Source organism: Melopsittacus undulatus, chromosome 19, assembly GCF_012275295.1.
Source record: "Melopsittacus undulatus isolate bMelUnd1 chromosome 19, bMelUnd1.mat.Z, whole genome shotgun sequence".
Lineage (NCBI taxonomy): Eukaryota > Metazoa > Chordata > Aves > Psittaciformes > Psittaculidae > Melopsittacus > Melopsittacus undulatus.
The window spans coordinates 1,184,907-1,206,673 of record NC_047545.1 but is presented as its reverse complement, the minus strand read 5'-3'; the positions used below and the strand labels follow the sequence as shown (position 1 = coordinate 1,206,673).

At 54.4% G+C, this 21,767-nt stretch overlaps 3 protein-coding genes across 3 annotated transcripts; 1 reads left to right on the top strand and 2 right to left on the bottom strand.

The window, feature by feature from the left end:
- Positions 1 to 3,826: 3,826 nt before the first annotated feature.
- Positions 3,827 to 11,470, bottom strand: DDA1 (DET1 and DDB1 associated 1). Its single transcript, XM_031043443.2, has 5 exons — positions 11,428 to 11,470; positions 7,795 to 7,875; positions 7,324 to 7,375; positions 6,919 to 6,980; positions 3,827 to 5,968 (listed from the first exon to the last, which is right to left on the bottom strand). The coding sequence occupies exons 1-5, from the start codon at positions 11,428 to 11,430 to the stop codon at positions 5,858 to 5,860; spliced, it is 309 nt and encodes a 102-aa protein (XP_030899303.1). The 5' UTR covers positions 11,431 to 11,470; the 3' UTR covers positions 3,827 to 5,857.
- A 383-nt stretch (positions 11,471 to 11,853) lies between these two features.
- On the bottom strand, positions 11,854 to 12,698 carry MRPL34 (mitochondrial ribosomal protein L34). The gene is made up of 2 exons (XM_034070865.1): positions 12,639 to 12,698; positions 11,854 to 12,414 (listed from the first exon to the last, which is right to left on the bottom strand). The coding sequence occupies exons 1-2, from the start codon at positions 12,668 to 12,670 to the stop codon at positions 12,117 to 12,119; spliced, it is 330 nt and encodes a 109-aa protein (XP_033926756.1). The 5' UTR covers positions 12,671 to 12,698; the 3' UTR covers positions 11,854 to 12,116.
- Positions 12,699 to 19,342: 6,644 nt separating this feature from the next.
- On the top strand, positions 19,343 to 21,557 carry ABHD8 (abhydrolase domain containing 8). The gene is made up of 4 exons (XM_034070889.1): positions 19,343 to 20,076; positions 20,629 to 20,799; positions 20,899 to 21,115; positions 21,201 to 21,557. Exons 1-4 carry the CDS (start codon positions 19,343 to 19,345, stop codon positions 21,348 to 21,350), a joined length of 1,272 nt encoding a protein of 423 aa, XP_033926780.1. The 3' UTR covers positions 21,351 to 21,557.
- The last annotated feature ends 210 nt before the right edge of the window (positions 21,558 to 21,767 follow it).

Here is a 21,767-nt window from a genome sequence, read left to right as displayed (position 1 = left end):
GGCAAAGCCTGCAGGCAGTGACATGTGAGCAATGACCCAAGTTCTCACCCTCTAAATTCTGCCCATTGATTCCAGATAGTATCAAACATGGAAGAGATGAATATAAATGTAAACCCAATGGTGCTGACATTAAGCTGATGGAGGGTTCCCAGTAAAACCACCTTCTCACAGCCCCATGAGCGTGTGGAAAAGAGGGAAATCCCTGTTGCAAAGCCAGGTTTGGAAGTGCCATGGATGCTGTGTGGCAAAAAGGCAGCGCGGGAGGAATGGGCTGGAGGAGTTAAAGCAGTTGAAGGTGAGAGGAAGCTCCAAGCTGGGCTGTGCCATGCGGCTGCTTTCACTATAAATACCCCCTAAACCTCAGTAACAGCTCCTTGGACTGATTAATCACCAATGAATGCTTGGAAATGAGCACAACTCCAGCACAGACAAGGCAGTGACTCAGCTTGGACCATCCACTGAGGTCCCAGGCCACTTCTTAAAGGGATTTGTCTTCCCATAGGCCTACATCCCCAAAAGGAACACACCAGACACTTCATCCTGCTCCCCAGCCCCTCACCCCTATCAAAGCAGGCAAGAGGATTTGACCTGTTTGACTTATCTCCCATCATGACCCTCAAGGAAATCAAAGTACTTTGTGCATTGAACAGCAACGTTCCAGGGACTGCAGTGCTATGAAGGGAACAGGGACCCATGGTCCCAGGGATGCTTATGGAGCTGGTCGCAAGGGGGCAAAGTCAATTGTTCCTCTGAGTCACTAAATGAAGTGAATGTGAAATGAATGAATGTGGCCATGAAGGTGAGGAAATGAGAAGCATAAAGAGCACAAATCGCCACTATCACTGTGCATGAGGCAGCCAAGAGCTGGTTTAGGGGAAGCAGCAGGAGAGCAGATGCCCTATAGAAAACCCTGTCTGCAGCAGCAAATGCTGGCCCCCAGCATGCCAGCTCCCCTGGTGTCATGTCACCCGCACACCCACTTCCCTGGAGGTGGCCCCATGGATGGAAAAGAACATGCAGATTGGGAATAGGGTTGGGAATAGGATTGGGAATAGGGTCAAGATCTCCCCAATGAACACTCCCTTCCAGGTTCACATCAGCAAAGTGTAGAACTTCACAAAAGTTAAAGCCACTCAGGCTTCTCCAGAGCATCAAAACTCTCTTGTAGTCCCTAGAGCCACCCAATTCTAACATCACACACAGAGTTCTTCAGGGCTGGGGACACACTGAGACAGTTTTGCCTTTAGAAACAGAATCTCCATGGTGTCAAAGAGGATTTGAAGGCTGGGGTTCCATTCCCTCACTTCAGTTACACACATGTTCTTCCCTGCAGGCCAGGTTCAGTCTGCTCAATACCTAGAAAATGAGGTTTTCTTCCCAGTGGTGAAAGAGAGATGAGGCTCTAACAATCCCTTCTCCCTGCATTCAGCTCCCAAGATGACACACATCTATACAGACCACAAGGCAGATGCCTGCAGAGGCGCTTCAGGACGAGCTCCACAAGCCCATGCAGTGACAGCCATCCAGCACAGGTTAACACAACCATTGGCTCCACACTAACTGGGAGCTGGCACAGACCCTCTGCACAAGCTGCTGACTCAGCTCTTCAGCGTGTTTACCTGCAACAAACAGGGGCCATGAGCAGCAGCAGCCCAGCCATGGGGCTGCTCTTGCTGCTGGGAGGGCACAGGCACTGCAAACCTGCAGCACAGACAGGGCAGGCTGGGCTTAACCAAGGCCATGATGCAGTTCCCACATCCTCTGTGCTGCTCACAGAAATGCCCTTCACTGTTGTTATCTCGAAAGAAAAGGGTTTCCCACTCTGGTTCACATCAAATGGAACCCAAACCCCTAACAGTGAGAGCTGAGCTGGAACACCTCTGTTCATGGTCAGCATGTCACACAGTTCCTCTGCTGCCAGCCCAATAGCATTAATCTAGGAGATCAAATGAGTTTTCTTATTCTAGCTAGGCAACTCATCTTAAAACTAAACCAGAAAATTAAGCTTGTGGTTCAAGACAAGTGAGGAAACAACAGGAAGTAATGCAGCTGATAGCTGTGGTGTTAAGAGACAATCCAAGCCTCCTGCTTAGTCTTTGCTCTTAAGGCCAGTGTCAAGGAGCTCACCAAAATATCAATCTTTGAAGTTAAACCTGGTCTGTAGAGTGTCCAGCATGTTCCAAACCTGCCTCGTATGAAGTAGCCCAAACCCTGACAACTGAGCTGCTGGTGAGTGAACGAAGCCCCTTTTCCCAGTGATCCCACTCCAAAGCCAACTTTCCACCCTCCCAAAGGCAGAGCTGTTATCTACCCCCGACAACCACGCACATGGGAGCTCACAGCTTGGCACATTGACCAGGATGACAGAGAACAGCACGTGGGTTAAGTGTGGCCTTAGGATTCATCACAACCTGAGCAAGCAGCTCCCTGCAGACAGAGGCTGTGCAAGCTGCAACTGCAAACCCTGCTGGTGCTTCACGTCTGGCCAAGCCTACAAAAACAAGTTGTGGGTTTAAAATCAGATCTAACTTACCTAAATGACTCTAAAAGCCTGTTTTCTTCTAATGAAATGCAGCTAAGAAAACCTGCCCACCTTAAATACTCCCATGACAGCCTCAGTGTGGGCCAAGCTGCAGCATCAGGGGAGACCAGCAGCTCCCAGCCTGGATCTCCATCCTGCTGCTCACTGTTCTTTATAAGCACAGCTCCAGGAGCCAACCATCACCACAGACCCATCCCCTCAGCTGGGAATTCACACACCACCTTCAAGCCTATCCTCCCTTTCACTGTTTTCCCATCTCCAACTCTATGGGAGTAGTTTTTGTTACTAGAGCTCCCCTAGAAATGAAGAAGTGAGCATGAGATAGCAAGAGTTTCCCTTAAAAACACTCGAATTTCCCTGCACAGCAGTATCCTGATGTTAGAAAAAGGCAGTGCCTGACTTCTGGACAGCCTGAACTTACCCAGCAGGTTTCTAACTGCTCACAGGGGGGTGAGCTCCAGTGCTGTTGAACACAGGACAGAGGCTTGAGAAGGGGACAGTCGGCAGGAAGGGGCTGCTCCTACAGGGGGGAACACTTCTGCTGTTAGGCTTTGGAGCAAAGAGGTGCTATTCAACTCAAAAAAATCAATAAAAAAGAACAGAATTCTGATTGCTGACAAGTATCTCAAGTTTTCATTTAAAAACCCAAACCTTTAGTATACATTGGTAACAGAAACAATAAAAATACCACTATGCAGACAGATATAAAACCCCCTGAGGGTGGCTAAATCTCAGTCACTTTATAACAGTTGGAATCAGAGGAGCTCAGTACTGTACACACAGTGTGGTCAGCAAACCCCCAGGGTTTGGGTTTGTCAACATTTGTTGGTGTTGGTTTCAATGCACTAAGGCACCAGGAAGTCACAGTTAGGCAAATGAGACCTTCCATGCAACATTCAAACCCGAGACACTTACCATGTACTAAACAGACAAGAATATAGGATCAAAGTGCAATAGCTGGAAGACAGCACTGGAGCCAGCAGCAGCCTGGAGGAGGAAGGGAGGGAGCTCTGGCTTCGGGTTGGATGTAGAGAGCCTCAGTGCAGGGATCAGAAATCCACACTGCTTGTACACAGGCACCGATGCAACAAAACCAGTACCCAACCGGCTGGACACTTAACAGTGCTCTGAAGCCTTGTTCCTCCAGTGTTTCCCAGCTGCTTGAAAAAGGCAACTTGCTTTTACCTCCTAAAACCACTGAAATATTGGCAAAGGTTCCCATAACCACCGAGACCAGTTGTAAAAGACACGGAGGGAACAAAGACGGGGGTTTACAACAGGAAGGAACTGCCAACTCTCTTTAATAGTACATCACTCTGGCTAGCAGAATAGTCAGCAAAGCTCAAAACTTGTCGGATCCACCATGAATTATACAGCATTTTACAACTTGAAAGCACTGTACAGACATTGCTGCGAGGCTGCAGCTTTCCAGCTTTGCTACACACACAGATTGGTCACACTTTACCACCAGCTGCACATCCGTTTCTCCCTCTGGTATCTCACAGCTCTTCAAAGGCTTCTTCAGCTTCAGCCTCACCCCACGAGGCTGCTGATCTTCAATGTCTTGCACAAAAGCACTTGCTGACAGCATGGAGTCCTCTTGCCATCACCAGTAAATCATACGGAAACCCAAGTCTATTTTATCTTCACCAACACAGTTGGCATTTTCAATGACATTCCAGTAATTTGGAGGTTACTGCCATAGCAAAAAGGTTGGTCGGGGTTTGTTTTTGAGGCAGATACAAAGTTCTAAACTACCTGGTGTTAAGTTAAATTCGTTGCATCAGAAACCTGGTGCCTAAAGGTACATCTAGAAATGCAATGTGAGCTGTGCCCTGCTCTTCCTAAGGGTCTGCCTTGCAACCTATGGTTGGCAGCAAGTTTCACTCCCTCCGCGTTCCCTGCGTTCCCTTCGTTCCCAAACCTGAACACGCGGTGGCCCTCGGTTGAATGGGAATGCCATGGAGAAAGTGAAAGCAGAACCCCTCAAAGCTCCCAGCTTCTGCAGCCGCTCGGAATGAGGCTTGTCCAGGATCTCCAGAACAACATTCCCGTGATTTCGTGGTGTTTAGGATTTGTTAACAAGGAAGAAAAAAAACCCCACAGCTATAAATGTGACAATTTCAACTAACACAGTGTGAAGTCAGCTTCTTATGTTAAAGCAAACAAGACATCATTACTAAGCTACACCTTTCCTGTCCCCTTCAGGTGACAATGCTCATGTACTTTGAGTCTCTGAACCTCTGAATCCAGCCAGACAACTCACAGGCCTCCGGTCTGGCTCTTCTCAAAGAATCAGTGAAGGGTTCCAGGCAACAGGCACTGAACTGTCTTGAGTCCAAGAGGAACTGGTCTTCACCAGAGACCATGGAAGCTCACGTTTTGATCAACTCCATTCTGCTGTTGCAGCACAACGTACCATTATTCGGAGCTGGCAGTTGAGCCAGAACTACATCCAGTTGCTGAGATGCTCCCAGACTGCTCCAGCCACAGGCTGCCTCCATCAGCTGCTGCTTACACACACTGGTGATCAACTGCTCAGCACAGTAGAAGAGTATCCTTTTATTCCAATGGAGAAGTTGCACAGATCAGTCCATCCAAGACCGAGAGAAGGTTAGAAAGTCAGAGCAACAAAAGTCACACACCTTTCACTTGAGTTCTCCATGTGCTCTGATGCATGAGAAAACCCGTGCCGATGGAGGAGCGTGGCCCTTACACAACAGACCAGAATACAACTGATTGATCAAGTTGACAACACATTTGCTAAGATCAGTGTAACCCTGAAGGACACTCATGTAGATTGGTTGGGTTTTGTTTTAGTGCAGTGCCAGTTTCAGAATATTGGATGAAGAATGTGAGGTGAGGCCCTGCACTTATGGCTGGCCTGGGCACATCCAAAGAGGAGTTAAACCACTTGTAGTAGGCCAGTGGGTACGTAGAGAGCGTGTATCTCTGGAGGGTTCTGTGACAACCCATGTCTCCTAGCCAGGCTCCCATGGCTAGAGCTGGGCAATAGGTAACAGATTCAAAACCTGCCAAAGTGACAGTGTTTGCAAAAGGAGGAACTAGGGTTCTACTACAGCATCTACTCCATTGTTCCACCACCGCTCCGTCAGGTTTACGGCATAAATAAAAAATGGAGAGGACAAAAAAAGAACAAAACCAAGAGAAAAAATAAATATGTTGGCTCCTAGGAAGTCAGAAGTGGTTTGGGCTGCACAGTGGAGGGGGGAGAGATGGGGCAAGGGGCAAATTTACACACTTGGAGACAAAACAGGAAGCGCCTGTAAAGTATGAGAGGAGGAAGCCAAGAGTTTAAGTGTCCTCGTTCATGTCCTGGCTGTCTGTCCGAGCGATTTTCCGGGGTGGTGCTGAGTTCTCACCTTCTATTTCCACCTGCTCTTGATCTCTCTTCTTTGCTGCATTCTGTTTGGACAGAGAAAGGCACAGTGAAATTCTCCAGAGGCTGGGATTCGGGTGGGAATATCAGGAGAATGTTTCTAGAAGGTTCTGGCTGCAATGACCTGACACACTGGAGGAGCAAGCACTGAAGAGGGTTTTTGCTCAAAGCCAAAAGATGCTGATTCTACGCTGTTCTTGACATCTGGGGGTGGGACTGACCCACCATTGATCCCAGCACCTTTTAGTCTGAGATCTCAAATACTGCATAAACCTGAGGCAGATCCTCTTTCCCACTGCTCTGAGGCAGGCCCTGAACACCTCAGGATCTCCCAAACCCTTCTGTCACACACAAATCCTTTCTCTTTAGCTTCAACGTTCCTGATTATTTTACCTCTCTCCATAGTCTTCCACAACTTCTGCTCTGGCCATGAATGCACTCACTGCTTCCACATCTCCACTCCTATGTCATCCATCACCTTGCTCCCAGTACACCCAACCCAGGTATCCCAGTTTCCCAGTCTCAAATGCTAGCTAAAGCACATCTGTGTGCTGCTCGTATGAGAGCTCAGATTTTGTACCCAAGGTACTTACACATCCTTGTGTGTTCAAGTTCTGCACAAGCTCATCTGCCTTCCCCTCAGCCCTGCGAGCTAAAAGCAGCTTTACTCTCACCATCAAGTAGCCACAGAGGCCCAGGGAGACCATCTGCCAAGGCCACAAAGGAAAACTGCAGTGAGAGGGAGCTGGAAGTGCAGGCTCCAAGTTCTAGACTAAACACTGAGTAAATGTCCCTCACATTGGAAGGGGAGGAGTTGTTTGGGGTTTTTAAGAACAGCTAGAGCCTCCCTGCACTATGCTCTCCCTGAAGCACAGCTTGCTCTTTCTTTTCATTAACTCTTTAATCTTGTGATGAATCTTGAGCTCAGTAAGCTCCAAGCAGCACATCAAGAATGCTGAAGGAAATACAAGCATACCTTTTTGTCCCACTGCTGATGTAAATAGCGCAAGAGGATATTTGTCTTTTCTGTTACTATGACTGCCAAGAAAAAGAGAGAGAAAAACCCAGGTCATGTCCAAGATCAAGAGGCTCAGAGATCCCATTTTAAAGATGACTTTTAAGATGGTGCAGTAATTGCCACATTGCCTCCCATGGTCCTTCTTAAAGAGAGGACAGCATGAAGGGACACCCACTGCTTCAGAAGCATCCAAAAGCACAAACCCAAGAACTGGACGCACTCTGCTCATCACTGGCAGGGTGGTTTCAGAAAGTATCACCTCATCTGAAGTTGAAACCAAGGGGGATTATGTGTACCCCAGGTTTGGAGTATTAGATCTGTAACAAGTTATTAAACCCCTCACAACTTTAGCAGGGCACTTACTTTGTTCAGATGGATATTCCCTCGTGGGAAGATAAACTGATGGTCTCCTGTTCTGTAGAGGAATTACAACAGTTACAGGAGGTTTTAAGGCAAGCACAGCTAAACCAACCAAAAGGCCCCTGTTCACCCAGGCTGCAAGTGCACTGTGATATCCTGCCCTGGTTGTGGGACACTGGGAGGTCTTTTAACACCCCCATAGAAAGGGGAAGGTCCAGTTTTTGACACATTTTTCAGGACTCTTCAAGAATAGAGAAATCATACAAGCACCACAGATGTGGTCTGGCTGATGTAAGCCACATTCCTCACCAAAGCAAGCAGGAAGCTGACCTTGCCAAGCTCAGCTGATGAACTCTCAGCTGTGATCACACACGGGTTTTAAGAAACAAAAGCCTCATTGGAAGTTTCTTTCAGCCAAACAGCCTTTGAGCCCCACAAGGAAACCTTCCCCCCAAAGGATGTGGCAATACTTACTGATGCTTTACATACAGAATCCGCATGGAATCTGCTGAAGTTGCTTTTGTTGTAGACTGGCAATCCTTTCAAAAAATCTGCCTGGAAAGACACAGGATACAAAGAAGCAGGTGAGGAAAGAACATGATCATTGCTCGAAGGAGCCACTCAGGTCATTCAGACAAAGAGCTGCAGGAACTGAAGGATGCTGCCGGGTCCCACCCAGTGAGATGGTTCTTGGATACTGAAACCCACCCAAACTGCTTGCTTAAAGCCAATCCCCAGCTTCTGCATTTCATAGAATCCCAGCCTGGTTTGGGTTAAAGGGACCTTAAAGCTCCTCCAGCTCCAACCCCAACACCTTCCACTGGAGCAGCTGCTTCAAGCGCCTGTGTCCAGCCTGGCCTTGAGCACTGCCAGGGATGGGGCAGCCACAGCTTCCCTGGCTCATTCTATCCCCAAAGTTGAGTAATTCAGTGAGAAAGCTGCTGATTCAGCCTCTTTTGGCAGGGACGTGTCCAACGGGGGAGCCCGGACACAGCCACATCTGCACCATTGATGAGCAGTAATTTACCAGCACAAACCACAACATCACACCACAAGCTGCCACAGCCACACCACTGCCTGGAGGCCTTGACCACCCCAGCACAGCAAACCAGTTGCTCTTTCACCTTCCCAGTTAACATTCTTTGCTATAGGCAAGGTTGGTTGCACAGAGCAATGAGAGCCTCCAAAGCCCAGTCCTTATCACAGGCTTATCAGCCCAGCTCCACGTCATTATCTTTTGGAAAGGATCCCATCCTGCACACATCAAGGCTCCTGGTACTTCCAAACTAACCCCAAATCTTGTGCTGCTGCTCCCCCAGCCCAGCAGAGCTGTTTGCTGAACAGGAACCCTGCAGAGCCCTCTTGGTTTACTGAAGCCACAGCAGCACGGAACAAGCATTTCCTTCTCTGAAGTGAAACAGGAAGGTGGGAGCAGAATATTCTGGGGTCAAACAGAGAACTCAGCTTCAAAGTGCGGTGGAGCCTCTCTACTCACAGCAGAGATAAAGGATGATGGGAGAAATGTATTGGAAAGAACGAGAAGATGGGGAATAAAAGTGAGATGAAGAGAGAGAAGCCCCAAAATGTTGCTTCTCAGTCATTCAACTTGCATTAAAATGCTGCAAGATTCCAAGCCTGTTGCACTGAACATGGAAGGACCCTTCTCCAGGACATGCATCCCCTTGTTCTGAAGCAGTGTGAAAAGGACAGTGAAGCAGCAGCCGAGAAATCATTTCAGGGTTAGAAGCAACCCAGAAATGCTGCCACAAAGGTGCCAGGGGGGAAGAGGCCATTTCCACTTCACTCAAGTGAACCCTCTGTTATGAACCCTCCATCTCCCATTCACATCCAAGAGGCACCATGGGACAAACAAGCAAATATGGTTCATACTTCTGGTTTTAACAACTCCCCTGACATTCCGGTTTCCACCCTCAACACTTCCCATACACTTGAGTTTAGGAATAACCTTGAACGTGGGTTCAAACAGGGAACTGCAGCTTCCTCCTGCCCATCTTAATCCCCCAACACTGGTTCCCTGCACCTTCACCTGCAGGCTCCCTAGGACAGAATCCATCTCTCAGCAGCTCAGCACTTCCCACCTCTGTCCTGATGGGTTCTCCTGTTCCCACTTCCACTGAGAGTGAACTCATTCCACGACTCTGGTGAGAAGGAGCTGGAAAAACTCCCTGCTACACTTCAAAGTGTGTCACCTTCCTGGTGCAGGACATTGGCTCCAGCAGCCTCAGCCAGAGCCAGGCACAACCTCAATTGCTGCTCCTACAGCAGAGCCTGGGAACTCATTGGGTTGAGCATCATTTCGGAGAATGGCAAATAGCTGCTCTTACTTGGGAGCACAGAGCTTCGAGTACCCCTTCAATAAGCTACAGCTCACCCTAAGTTCCTCACGTTAAGTTATTCCTTAGTTTTCAACCAGGATTTGGTGCAGCAGAGCCCACATTTCCCTGGAAAGAGGCCGGATTCCAGCTCTCCACAGGGATTCCACACTGGAGTTTCCCAGGAGAGCGAGAACATGGTCACAATTATCAACCCAAATGAAATTTAAATGGTGAATGTGGGGCTCCCCCCTTGCTGCCCCCCAACCTAGAGCAGGCTCACAAGCAGGAAGCTTACAACACCCAACTCTTAACAGGTCCCTGGCTCTCGGCCACCACCTTTCCTGTGCTCAGCAATAGGGACACCAAAGTGACTGAGCAGATGAGGCTTCTCCATCCCAGCACGTCCAGCACTCATCTCCAGTCCAGCTGAGGAGCACAGCTAATCCTGCTGGATCCAATCCCCCCGCCATGGAAGTGCCTGGACTCACATTCCTGGCTATTCAGAAGGAGACAATACTCCAAGTGCAGTGATCTGTATCTGCTCCAAGGGCAGCAGGTACATAAGCCCCAGGAGGTCAGTGCTGTGTTCACAGCCCTGTGGGACACTGGGTCACACCTCCCAGGAGGAAACGCTCCCCAAGTGCCTCCTGCCACTCCTTAACCAAAGAAACTTCCTCCTGGCCAAGCTGCTGGGAGTGAAAACCCAGCAGCAAACACAGCAGATGCCTCAGGGCCCTTGAGGAAAGGCAAAGGCCTCCAGAACAAGTGTGATGTTGAAGCCTCCAAGCCAACACTGGTTCCTGCTACAACTGGGGAAGTGACGTAGATGGGATGCAGCTACTGCATCATCAAGGGTGCTCGGCTTCCTAGCATCATGCTCACCTAAAACCAAACAGGTGGACACCCCCCCCCCCCCATATTCTGTTCCCCATTCCCTGCTTTTGAAAGGAACTGCTGTAGAAGACAAGGTCCAACGCAGAGAGGTTGAAACAAGGGCTCAGCCCCAGCACAATGCTTGTGGGTTAGAGAGAACCGATGGCCACAGGCTTGGGAACAGCCTTCTCACCCGTGGCACATGGAGAGCACAGGCACTGGTCTCATCCTGGTTACTGAGCTCCTAGAGGGACACAAGGAAAACTCTCTCCCATTGTTGCAAAGGGAGAGAAGGAGACTGGGAGCCTCTTGGCTACCACAGCCTCACACCACCAGCTCAGCTGCCTGCTGCTGCTGAGGGAGGCCAGAGAGGCCTGAACCCCCTCCACAGGCCCCTCAGTGCGCAGCAGGGCCGGGGGAGCCCCCGCTGCTGCTCTCAGACACCCCACACCCTGACACCCCCGGCTGGGGTAGGCCCCACGGCCCGGAGGGGCCCTCACCCCGGCTGTGCTGGGAAACAGCCCGTACCCCGCAGCAACCCTCAAGCACCCCCATTGCAGAGCCCAGCTCAGGCCGGGCCTCCCCTCCCCATCCCCGCACGCCTTAGGGGGACCCGCGGGTGGGGTTCCCCCGGCCGGGGGCCATGGCAACCCCCGCACCCCGCCTGGGGTGCCCCCGTCCCCGCAGCACCCACCCCACAGCGCTCAGCCCCGGCTCCCTCCTGCCCCACAGCGCCGGAGCCTGCGGGAGCCGGAGGCGGCCGCGGCCTCGCCGGGGCCAGGCCGGGCGGGCAGCGGAGCGCGGCCGGAGGGGCGGCGGTGCCGGGGCTGCAGGGGCAGGGGTACCGGGCCGGTACCGGGCCGGGGGCTCCGCCATTTCGGGGGGGTGCAGCACCTACCATCTTCACCGCCGCTCCCGTGAGAGCCGCGCCTCGGCCCGCCCACCGCCCGCCGCTGCCCACCCCGCGCGCTGCGATTGGTCCGCGCCCCGCGGAGCTCTCGCCCTATTGGTCAGCGCTGCCGTCAATCATCGCGTAGGGCTCGGCACAGGCAGGAAATGCTCGCTCGGGGAGCGGGGGGGAGGGGCGAACGGCTGTGGCGCAGGGCCGCAGGACCCGGATGTAGCGCCGGGCGCGCGGCACGCTGGGAAATGTAGTTCTTGGCCTATCTTCCCGTGACCTCCGTTACCGGAGGCGCCGCTCATCAGGCGGCTCCTTAGCGGTGCCCACAAGGCAATTCCACCCCCTGCACCCCATTTCTAGGCCAGAACCAGCACCCTGATCATGAAGTAACCCAGAGGAGCAGAACAGGCAGAGGCACCGCACTGAAGTTTCGCGTTCAGTTAGCGCTGGACTGTATTTAGCTCGTGTTTTCAGCAGTTTCTCTTTGAATCACACATACAAAGGGACACTAAGAATATCATTAATAACAAAGGCATTAAACCAACACCTCTGAAGCCTCCCCTCGCCCCAGCATGACTTCTAACACTCTCCCGACCCATGACAGACATATGTGTGCAGCCTCCCTCTGCACGGGTGCTCCATTCGGGTCACTCCAAAGCTTCAGGCTTGCCTCACAAGCAGAGCCCTCAGTGGGTCAGAGACTTCCTGCCCTTCAGCATGCGGCGCAGGATGACCTCGATGCCTGCCGGTGTGCTGATGCGCTTGATCCAGCCGTGGGTCCGTTTGCGCTTCCGGTTGTTGGGCTGATATTCGTTGCCTCGGGCTTTGGTGCGGATCTGCTGGTGGGTCCAGGGGCACACGGGGCTGATTCCTACCGGCTTGAAGGGGAGGTGGCCTCTGAGGGGCAGCTCCAGGGCCCCGGAGAGCAGAGCGGCTGTGCGGAGCTGCACAGAGCCGGCTGCAGCGTGCTGCAAGTGGAGAAACCTTTGGGAACAGAGGAAAGCAGCGTCAGAGGAGCGCTGCCGGGACGGGACCGGGACGGGACCGGGACCGGGACCTGCAGAGCCACGGCGGACGGGGCTGACCCTGCCGCGTCCCTCCGCAGCCCAGGCCGTGCTCACGGCGGGGAACGGTACCGGGTCGGTATCACCGGTACCGGGTCGGTATCACCACTGCCGGCCCGTCCTCTCCCGTCCCCTCCCGGTTACCTGCGGCCCACAGCGCAGCCCAGCGCTGCCATGGCTCCCAGCCCTCCGCGGCCAACCCGGCCTGCCAACAACCTCGCCCGCTATTGGCTCCCTGCACCCAGCCGCAGGCGCCCCCTGCCGCAATGGCTGATGGGGCTTGTAGTCTTAGTACAGGGCCGCGCCGTTACCATGGCAGCGGCCGCCGGTAGCGGCCTTGCGGAGCGCTGCGGCCTCGTCCCGGGAGCAAACCGGCCCCAAGCCGCCCCTCAAGGCTCGTTCGCTCCTCGGCCCGGACCGGGTGTCCCCCGGTTACCCCACACGGCCGGGACAAGCAGCTCCCCCATCCCGTGGGCTCTAATGGGTGTGCGTGCTCCGGGTGGTTGTGTCCCGGCCTGTTGGGATGAGGGGTGTGATGGCAGCACTCCCAAAGCCACGGCTGTGGATACAGACCCGAATGGACAGCCATGAGGTGATGGCTGTGCTCCTGGTGTGGCTGCTGTGATCAGCACCTTCCTGCTGAGCACACCCGTGCTGAGCTCTGACACGCTTGTGTCACCAATACCCTCATGGTAACAACACCCTCGTGGCACTGACACCCTTGTGACACTGACACCATCATGGCACTGACACCATCGCGGCACTGACACCATTGTGGCACTGACACCACTGTGGCATTGACACCGTCGTGGCACTGACACCATCGTGGCACCGATACCATTGTGGCACTGACACCATCGTCACATTGACACCATCGTGGCACTGACACCATTGTGGCATTGACACCATCGTGGCACTGACACCCTTGTGACACCAACACCATAGTGGCATTGACACCATCGTGGCACTGACACCATTGTGGCACTGACACCATTGTGGCACCGACACCATTGTGGCACTGACACCATTGTGGCACTGACACCATTGTGGCATTGACACCATCGTGGCACCGACACCATCGTGGCACCGATACCATTGTGGCACTGACACCATCGTCACATTGACACCATCGTGGCACTGACACCATTGTGGCATTGACACCATCGTGGCACTGACACCCTTGTGACACCAACACCATAGTGGCATTGACACCATCGTGGCACTGACACCATTGTGGCACTGACACCATTGTGGCACCGACACCATTGTGGCACTGACACCATTGTGGCACTGACACCATTGTGGCATTGACACCATCGTGGCACCGACACCATCGTGGCACCGATACCATTGTGGCACTGACACCATCGTCACATTGACACCATCGTGGCACTGACACCATCGTGGCACTGACACCCTCGTGGCATTGACACCATCATAGCACTGATACCATCATGGCACTGACACCCTCTTGGCCTGTAGCAGCCACAAACACCAGCAGGGTGAGAAAACAGTGCCAGGTAACTGGAAAGGATGAGCCCTCCTGCCCCCCCCCCCCCGCTGCTGGCAGCACCCTCGCGGGCGGTGCAGGTCCTTGCCTTGACTGGCACATCTTCCTGTCTGTCACACCGAGAGCCCTCCTCTTTAGGAGGGATTTAAGGGGCTTTCTATGGCTATAGACCACAAGGACAAACAGCCCCCCCAAAGCTCAGAGCTCCGCTATGAAGCCTCTCCTGGGGAGCAGATGGAAGGAGAAATGCTGGTCTCAAGCAGATGAGCTGAGCTGAAGACATCGCTCCAGCCTTCCCAACCAGACAGGCACCGCAACCTGGAGCTGCAGGAGCCGAGAAGCTGAGCAGCCTTCCCGAGCTGCATCCTGCATCCTGCACCAGCTCCCTCCGCCTCGGTCCGTTCTGCCTCTCCTGAAAGATTGAAGCCTTTTCCTTTGCAAGCTCGACTCCTGCCCATCCTTGTCGATAAATGAGGTGAGCATCCCCTCATTCCTCTCTTCCTTTGTGCCGAGGGCTCGGAGCACGATCAGTGATGTAGGACATGCCCTGGGGGAGGAAGGTGCAGAGCAATGGAGAGGAGGGGTCAAAATAGCCCAAAGATGGGTTTCTTTTCGCAAAGCTGACAACGAGAAGGGATTTGAGTGTCATCAGCTGGGCTTGCAGGGCAGGAGAAAGCAGCCTTGCAGCAGCACTGCATTGCTTGTGCTTCAATCTCCCTGTTCTAACAGCAGGGCTAGAAAACGCTGCCTGGCGATCCAAGTTAAAGGCCAGCTCCTGTTGTGATGCAATGGCAGTGAGTGGTTGCTGGCTCTGCCCTGCTGTTGCTATGTGCGTGCAAATCTGCTCTGCTTCCCGTTTGCAGCCCGAGGGGGCACCTGCACGCAGAGCAAGGGGCAGAGATTCCTCCTTCTCCTGCCTCCTTCCCATGGCTCCCTCCAGGCTGCCGGAGGATGCTCGCTTCCAAAGGAATCCAGCCTCGCTGCGGCTCTGCGGGGGGAGCTTTGGGAAGCGGCATTCCAGAGGTCACGCACGGGTTACCCTGCTGTGCATTGCATGAGCTTTTGTTTCTCGAGGTCTTCCTCCTTCCCAAAGAGCTGTGCCCTGCTCCCCGTCCGCGCTCACGGTGGTTTGTCCTCAGTGGAGCCCAGGGAAGGAGCCTCATCCCTGCCCGTGCTCAGGATCTCCTTCCCCAGGGAAGGAGCCTCATCCCTGCCCGTGCTCAGGATCTGCTTCCCCAGGCAAGGAGCCTCATCCCTGCCCGTGCTCAGGATCTCCAGGCTGCCTCCCTGCTTTTCTATTTGTATGCCTGCTAAACCCTTCCTGCCTGCTTACTCCTCATAAAGCTGCTGTAATTCCACCAGGACATGGGAGCCGGGTGGAGCAGAATAAATCCAGGTGCTTGCCACCCACCACCTGAGTGGCTTGTTCACCTTCCTTCAGAGGGAAATTGCCTTTGTGGGGCCCAGATGAAGCAGCACAACCATTTTCTTGCTTGGAGCCGAGATCAGGGCTTCACCAGACGTTCTCTTGCTCGATGCTGCTGTTTCTCCACTTCATTCCCAGGGAATGGCTGGGGGAGGCTGGGAAGAGCATCACAATATTTGCCCATTCCTCAAGAGTGGCATTTGGCACCATTAACACTCGTGAGCCCCAAAGGGAAGGGATTAGAGGTGAACAAATCCTTATGGCAGGTCGGGTTCTGGCTGCAGCACAGCTCCTGCTCCTTTCTGGCACCTCTCCTCCGAGGTCTTGAAAGGAACTAGCAGCTATGGAGTCCCTGCTGCTCCCAAGGCTCTGTGCAGAGAAGGGATGGAGGTGCTGAGCAAAGCTTGGACTCTGGTCTCCATAGGGAAGTTCATGGCCCTCAGCTCCAGCTCTGACTCTCTTGTGCAGTAAATGATGCTTTTGGCTTGCATAATGGGATGAAATGTTTTACCAGGCATGGTATGGGACAGGAGGAGGAGGTCTTTGTCATTCCCAGCACCCCAGACAGGTGGGACATCAGCTGTCTCCAGTACTGTGTGCAGGGACCCAGCAGGGACAGCACTACCATGAGAGGCAGGATTGGGATGCTGTTTGGAGCAGGGATGGTGAGGGAAGAGCCTGGCATGGCCATTAAGTGTGTCACATCCCTCAGGAGGATGTGGTGTGAGCACTGCCTGAGGATACCACTCTGTGTGTTCCATGTCACCTACACAGGCTGTACCTCAGCCTCACAGGCTCTACATCACCTACACAGGCTGTACCTCAGTCCCACAGGATCTATGCCACCTATACAAGCTGTACGTTAGCCCTACAGGCTCTACATCACCTACACAGTCTGTACATCAGTCCCTCAGGCTCTGTCACCTACACACAGGCTGTACATCAGCCCCACAGGCTCTATGTCAGCCTCACGTTGCTGTCTGTGCCATTACCCTGTTAGGTTTCCCACATCCCATCTCGTCCCATTTTCCTCCAGCTGTGCTGTGGTGCCATCGAGCTGTGTAAAACCAAGGAGCTGAAGTAGGTCAGGGAGTTGTTTTTCCCCAGCAGGGATATTCTCTGCAGTGGCAGGAAAGGGGAAGCCAAATTCCACATGGATGCTCCAGGACTAGAGCTGAACCTGGGCAATGAATGATCCTCCTGGGATTAATCCCAGTATCCTCTCTCTGAGGGAACTGTTTCCTGGGGGAAGACATAATCTGGGGGGGGAGCACTGTGTGGAGTGATGCCATCCACCTCCCCAGGCCGTGTCCTCAGCCTCAAGGAACATGGAGACCGGTGCTGGGTTGATGCATTGTTGTGCCTGGCCTTATGCAACCGGAATCTCACTCTCTGCTGGGAGTGCCAATGGAAGGCTGCTGGGATGGAGGAGGATGTGGAGGGAAAGCAGCTCATCGCCATGGTTACCAGCATCTTTGCAAAGTTCTTCACATCCATCTGCTTTCATTTCCAGCCCTTTTCATCGCCTGGAAAGAACATCCCTGGATGTTTCTGGCTGCAGCAGCCGGTGCGGTGGGGTAGAGGATGCGTGTGGGAGGTGGGAGACGCGTGTGCTTCACCTCCCAGCCTGAGACATGAAGCCTGACATTGACTCAAGTTGCTTCCACTCCTGTTCCTCCATTCTCCACCTTGTGGATGAATGGCTCGGCCAGGATGTGTTTGCTGCTGGGATTCGGGTGGTGTTTTCCCAGTTGGATACCCAGCAGTGACAGATGCATCCTGGACCATGGGTGGATCTGAGTAGAGGTGGCTCAGCTCTGCTGAATGGCCCCTCTCTTACAACAGCATCCAGGCTTGGACCCAGAGCTGCTGATGCTGGAAAGTGACTCCGTGGCCCAAGCCTGGATTCTGGATCTGCTGCAGCATCCTGGCCCACAGAGCCTTCCAGCAAATCAATGCTGGGAATGAACAGGCTGGGCTAATTGGGTTAATCCTGGAATGTTAATCAATAGTGAAGCAGTTTGGGCACAAGTCCTGGTTAGAATCCAGATGGATGGTCAGCACCCTGTGAAATGGAGGTGCAGGTGAAGCCAGGCTCTATGGAAATCAGTGGCAGGATCACATCCAGGTCTCACAGGCTGAGCCCAGGGGATCTGTGCCCAGTGCAGGGTGGGCAGAGCTGGCAGAGGGCTTGCAGTCATGCCCATGTGAGGCTCAGGCTCTGCTCGCTTTCCCCTCTCCCCCTGGTTTTGTGCTTACCCCATCTCTCTGCTCGGCATCTCCAGCTCAGCACTGCTCAGGGATCAAGAGCAGCCCAAGCCTGGCACCAAGCTGGTGCTCAAGAGCATGGCAGGGACAGTGCTGTGTCCATTCCAGTGCAGCTTCCAGCCAGGGCTCCAGCCAGTCTGGTGCCCAGCCCCTTGCCAGCGGGAGATGGAGTTGGCTTCTCCTTCCCAGGGCTCTGAAACCTGCTCTTGCTCCCCAGCTTGGATGGGTGCATCCCTGGAGCAGCACAAGGCAGGTGACACAGTGTTTGACACAGTGCTTGGCCAGGGCCTGTGCTGGGGGAGCTTCCCAGCCAGCAGAAAGGAGATGAGCACCAGGGACCAGCTCTGCTGCATGCCCAGCACCCAGAGCCTTGCATGGACTTAGCAAAGTGCCCATAATCCTGCCTAAGGAGGCTGCTCCTGACAGCATCACTGCCGTTTACATGTTCAGTTTCCCCCAGGAACGCTTTGCCTTCTCCTTCCATCCTGCAGGAGCAGTAGGGAGAGCCCCTGTGCTCAGCACCCACTGTGCTTCTGTGCCCATCAGCATCAATAATTCACCCTGTTCAGCTTCAGCAATACCAAACCCTCATCCCACCGCCAGCCTGGGGGGCATGGACCTCCCGGTTCTCACCAGAGCCCCCCCAGTGCCATCAGCTTTTCCTACCCTGTATCTGCCTTTGCTCTGGGCTGTGCTCGGTGGTCGCAGCATCCGGAGCCCTTCTAAATCCACCTGAATGCCTCTGGAAGAGCACACGTCAGGGAAGGAGCCTTGGGGACAGCAACAACAGTGCCATGTTCCCCCATCACGTGTGGTGCTGGGGAGGGTGCTGGGTCACTCCCAGTTCTCTCGCTGTGTTCTTCCCAGACATGGTTTGTGGAATGACTTTAATGGAAACCTTCATCTCCCATCCCTGTAATTCCATCTCCCACTGTTTGTGGTGGTGGTTACACTGGAGATACAGATAGATAGATACATTTAATTGGGATAAAGAATGCAGTTTCATCACTGGATCCTTCCCGAGCTCCACAGTTGGCACCAGAAATAGCATCTTCATTCCAAACAGGCTTTTCTTTGCGTGTTCCTTCCCTCACCTGGATCAGATCCCTTCTTGGAGGCCCTCCGGGCACTGCATGGCTTGGAGCTCACCTCTGCAGGGCCAGCGTGTGTCACACAGCTCAGTGACAGGGACATGGCCCAGGCAGAGCTGGACATGGAGGCAGTGCTGGCTCCATCTGTGATCTGAAACTGAAGCACGTTTGGAGGTGGCTGAGGGCTGTGGATTTGGGGAGCATCACATTCACCCCCCAGTGCATCCCTGAAGGCACATCCTGCCCTCACTCATGGCTCTGCCCATGGCTGGCAGCAGAGCAGGTGGGGACAGGGCTGTCCCCAGCCCCGTGCCAGGACCTCCAGCAGTTCCCCAGCTGGCACAGGATGCCCAAAGAAGTGGCAAATGCCCCATCCCTGGCAGTGCTCAAGGCCAGGTTGGACACAGGGGCTTGGAGCAGCTGCTCCAGTGGAAGGTGACTCTGCCCATGGCAGAGGTTGGACCTGGATGTTCTTAAGGTCCTTTCCAAACCATTCCATGATTCTATTAACCTGCCTCCTTCCCCCCCTCTTGCCTTCACTGCAGGGAGCATAATGCTGAACAGCATCACCGATGGGCTCCTGTGCTGCCTGATGGGCAAAACCACCAACGCCGTGGGGCCGCTGGACAGCATTGAGTCCAGCAACGGCTACAGCTTCATGGAGGTGAAACCAGGCAGGATCCTGCGGGTGAGGCACAGCGCACCCCCCCGCCCGGCCCCGGAGGGTGCTGAGGAGCCTCAGCACCCACGGGGCACAGTGCACTGCAAGCGCAGGATCACCGTGTACCGCAACGGGCAGCTAGTGATCGAGAACCTGGGCGATGCCGTCCGCTCCGAGATCCTGCACTGCCCCAATGGCTCTGGGGAGCCCACCAGCACCGTGGAGCTGGAGCTGTCGGATGCGGCCGGGCAGGCTCCGGCCGGCACACCGGGATGTGCCATGCGGGAAGCGGCTGCCGCATCCGGGAAGCGGCGGAAGAGGAAGCCCAAGAAAGTCATCACCATTGATTGCAAGAAGCAGATCACGAGCTGCAAAGGGACACACAGTGACGTGGTCCTGTTCTTCATCCACGGCGTGGGGGGCTCGCTGGACATCTGGAAGGAGCAGCTGGACTTCTTTGCCAAGCTGGGCTATGAAGTGGTGGCTCCTGACCTGGCCGGCCACGGCTGCAGCTCCGCGCCCCAGATCGCCGCAGCTTACACCTTCTATGCGCTGGCCGAGGACATGAGGGCCGTGTTCAAGCGCTATGCCAAGAAGAGGAACATCTTGATAGGACACTCGTATGGGTAAGGGACCAGGGGGTCCCAGGAGGGGTGGATTCATCCCCCTGCCTTGTCCTCTCCTCGGTAGGAAGCACCCAGCAGAGCCTGTGCTCTCAGGAGGAGCATAGGAGGGCTGTGGGTTATCCCTCAGTTCTGATCTCCTGCATCTTGGTGTGTGTCTCTGGGTGCAGCTAATCCCCGAGCACGGCCTATAAATAGAGTAAGCCCAAGCAAGTCAATTAGATGGAGACTAAGCTGTGCAGAAAGCAGAGCCTGGAGGAAAGGGAACTGGAGCCAGGCTCTGGCAGGATTAGATTGGAAGGACAAGGCTGGTCCAGGCTGCTGAGCACCCAAATGGGCCCCAGCACCCTGCTGTGGTTGTGCTCAGCCCCTCTGCCCAGGCATTACAGGGCACCAGCTGTGGGGTTTGACTGGGGTTACCCTGCCCCAAAGAGATGCTCCCACAGGTCAAACAGGAGGAGCTCTGGTCATGGATCCTTGGGATCAGCCTCGGGATGCAGCATCCTCAATGCCATGGGCTCAGAGCATGGTCCCCATGTCTGTCTCTCCTCACAGGGTGTCCTTCTGCACCTTCCTTGCCCACGAGTACCCAGACCTGGTCCATAAGGTGATCATGATCAATGGAGGAGGCCCAACAGCCCTGGAGCCCAGTCTCTGCTCCATCTTCAACATGCCCACCTGCGTGCTGCACTGCCTGTCCCCGTGCCTGGCCTGGAGCTTCCTCAAGTGAGTGTCCATCCCATGCCCTGCCAGCAGTGTCCCCCATGCTTCCATCCCCCCGGGGCCGCTGCATTAACCCCTGCCTGTGCTGGCTCCATCCCACAGGGCTGGCTTTGCTCGCCAGGGTGCCAAAGAGAAGCAGCTGCTCAAGGAAGGCAATGCCTTCAACGTGTCCTCCTTTGTGCTGCGTGCCATGATGAGCGGGCAGTACTGGCCGGAGGGGGACGAGGTTTACCACGCAGAGCTGGCTGTGCCCGTGCTCCTGGTCCATGGCATGCACGACAAGTTCGTCCCCGTGGAGGAGGACCAGCGAATGGCTGAGGTATGGGACGGAGCTGGGTTGGGTGAGGGTTCTGCAATGCAGAGGGCTCATCCCGGCACTGACACCCACTGCTGTGTCCCTGCAGATCCTGCTCATTGCCTTCCTGAAAGTGATCGATGAGGGCAGCCACATGGTGATGATGGAGTGTCCCGAGACAGTAAACACGCTGCTCCATGAGTTCGTCCTGTGGGAGCCCGAGACACCAGCAGGGGACGGGCAAGGGGAGAAGAAATAAGGCAGCAGGATGTGGTGATCGGGCTGCTCCCATGGAAGAGATGTTTCGGAGTGGAGCGGAGGCCGCCCTCGCTGGGAGCTCAGCCCCTTTTCTTTCCCGGCCATGGTGGAAGCTGGTGGTGGAGCACAGAGGCTCCCCTGGGCACGGGGCCGGCAGCAGGATCACGGCAAGACCTGGTCCCCATCCCTTTGGGGACAGCACGGCAGCCGCTGGAGCGACTTCATCCTCTTACTTTGTAGTATTCCTTTCCCCCGGGGACAGAGAGGAGGCAGCTGTGGGGAGACTGCTCCCACTGCAGCGAAACAGGGAGAACTGGGAATGTTCCTCCAGGGAGAGGGTGTCAGCTCCGGCTGCAGGAGCTCAGCTGGGATTGCATTGAGGAGAAGCCAGAAGCTCCTTGGCCTTCAGGGGCTTATT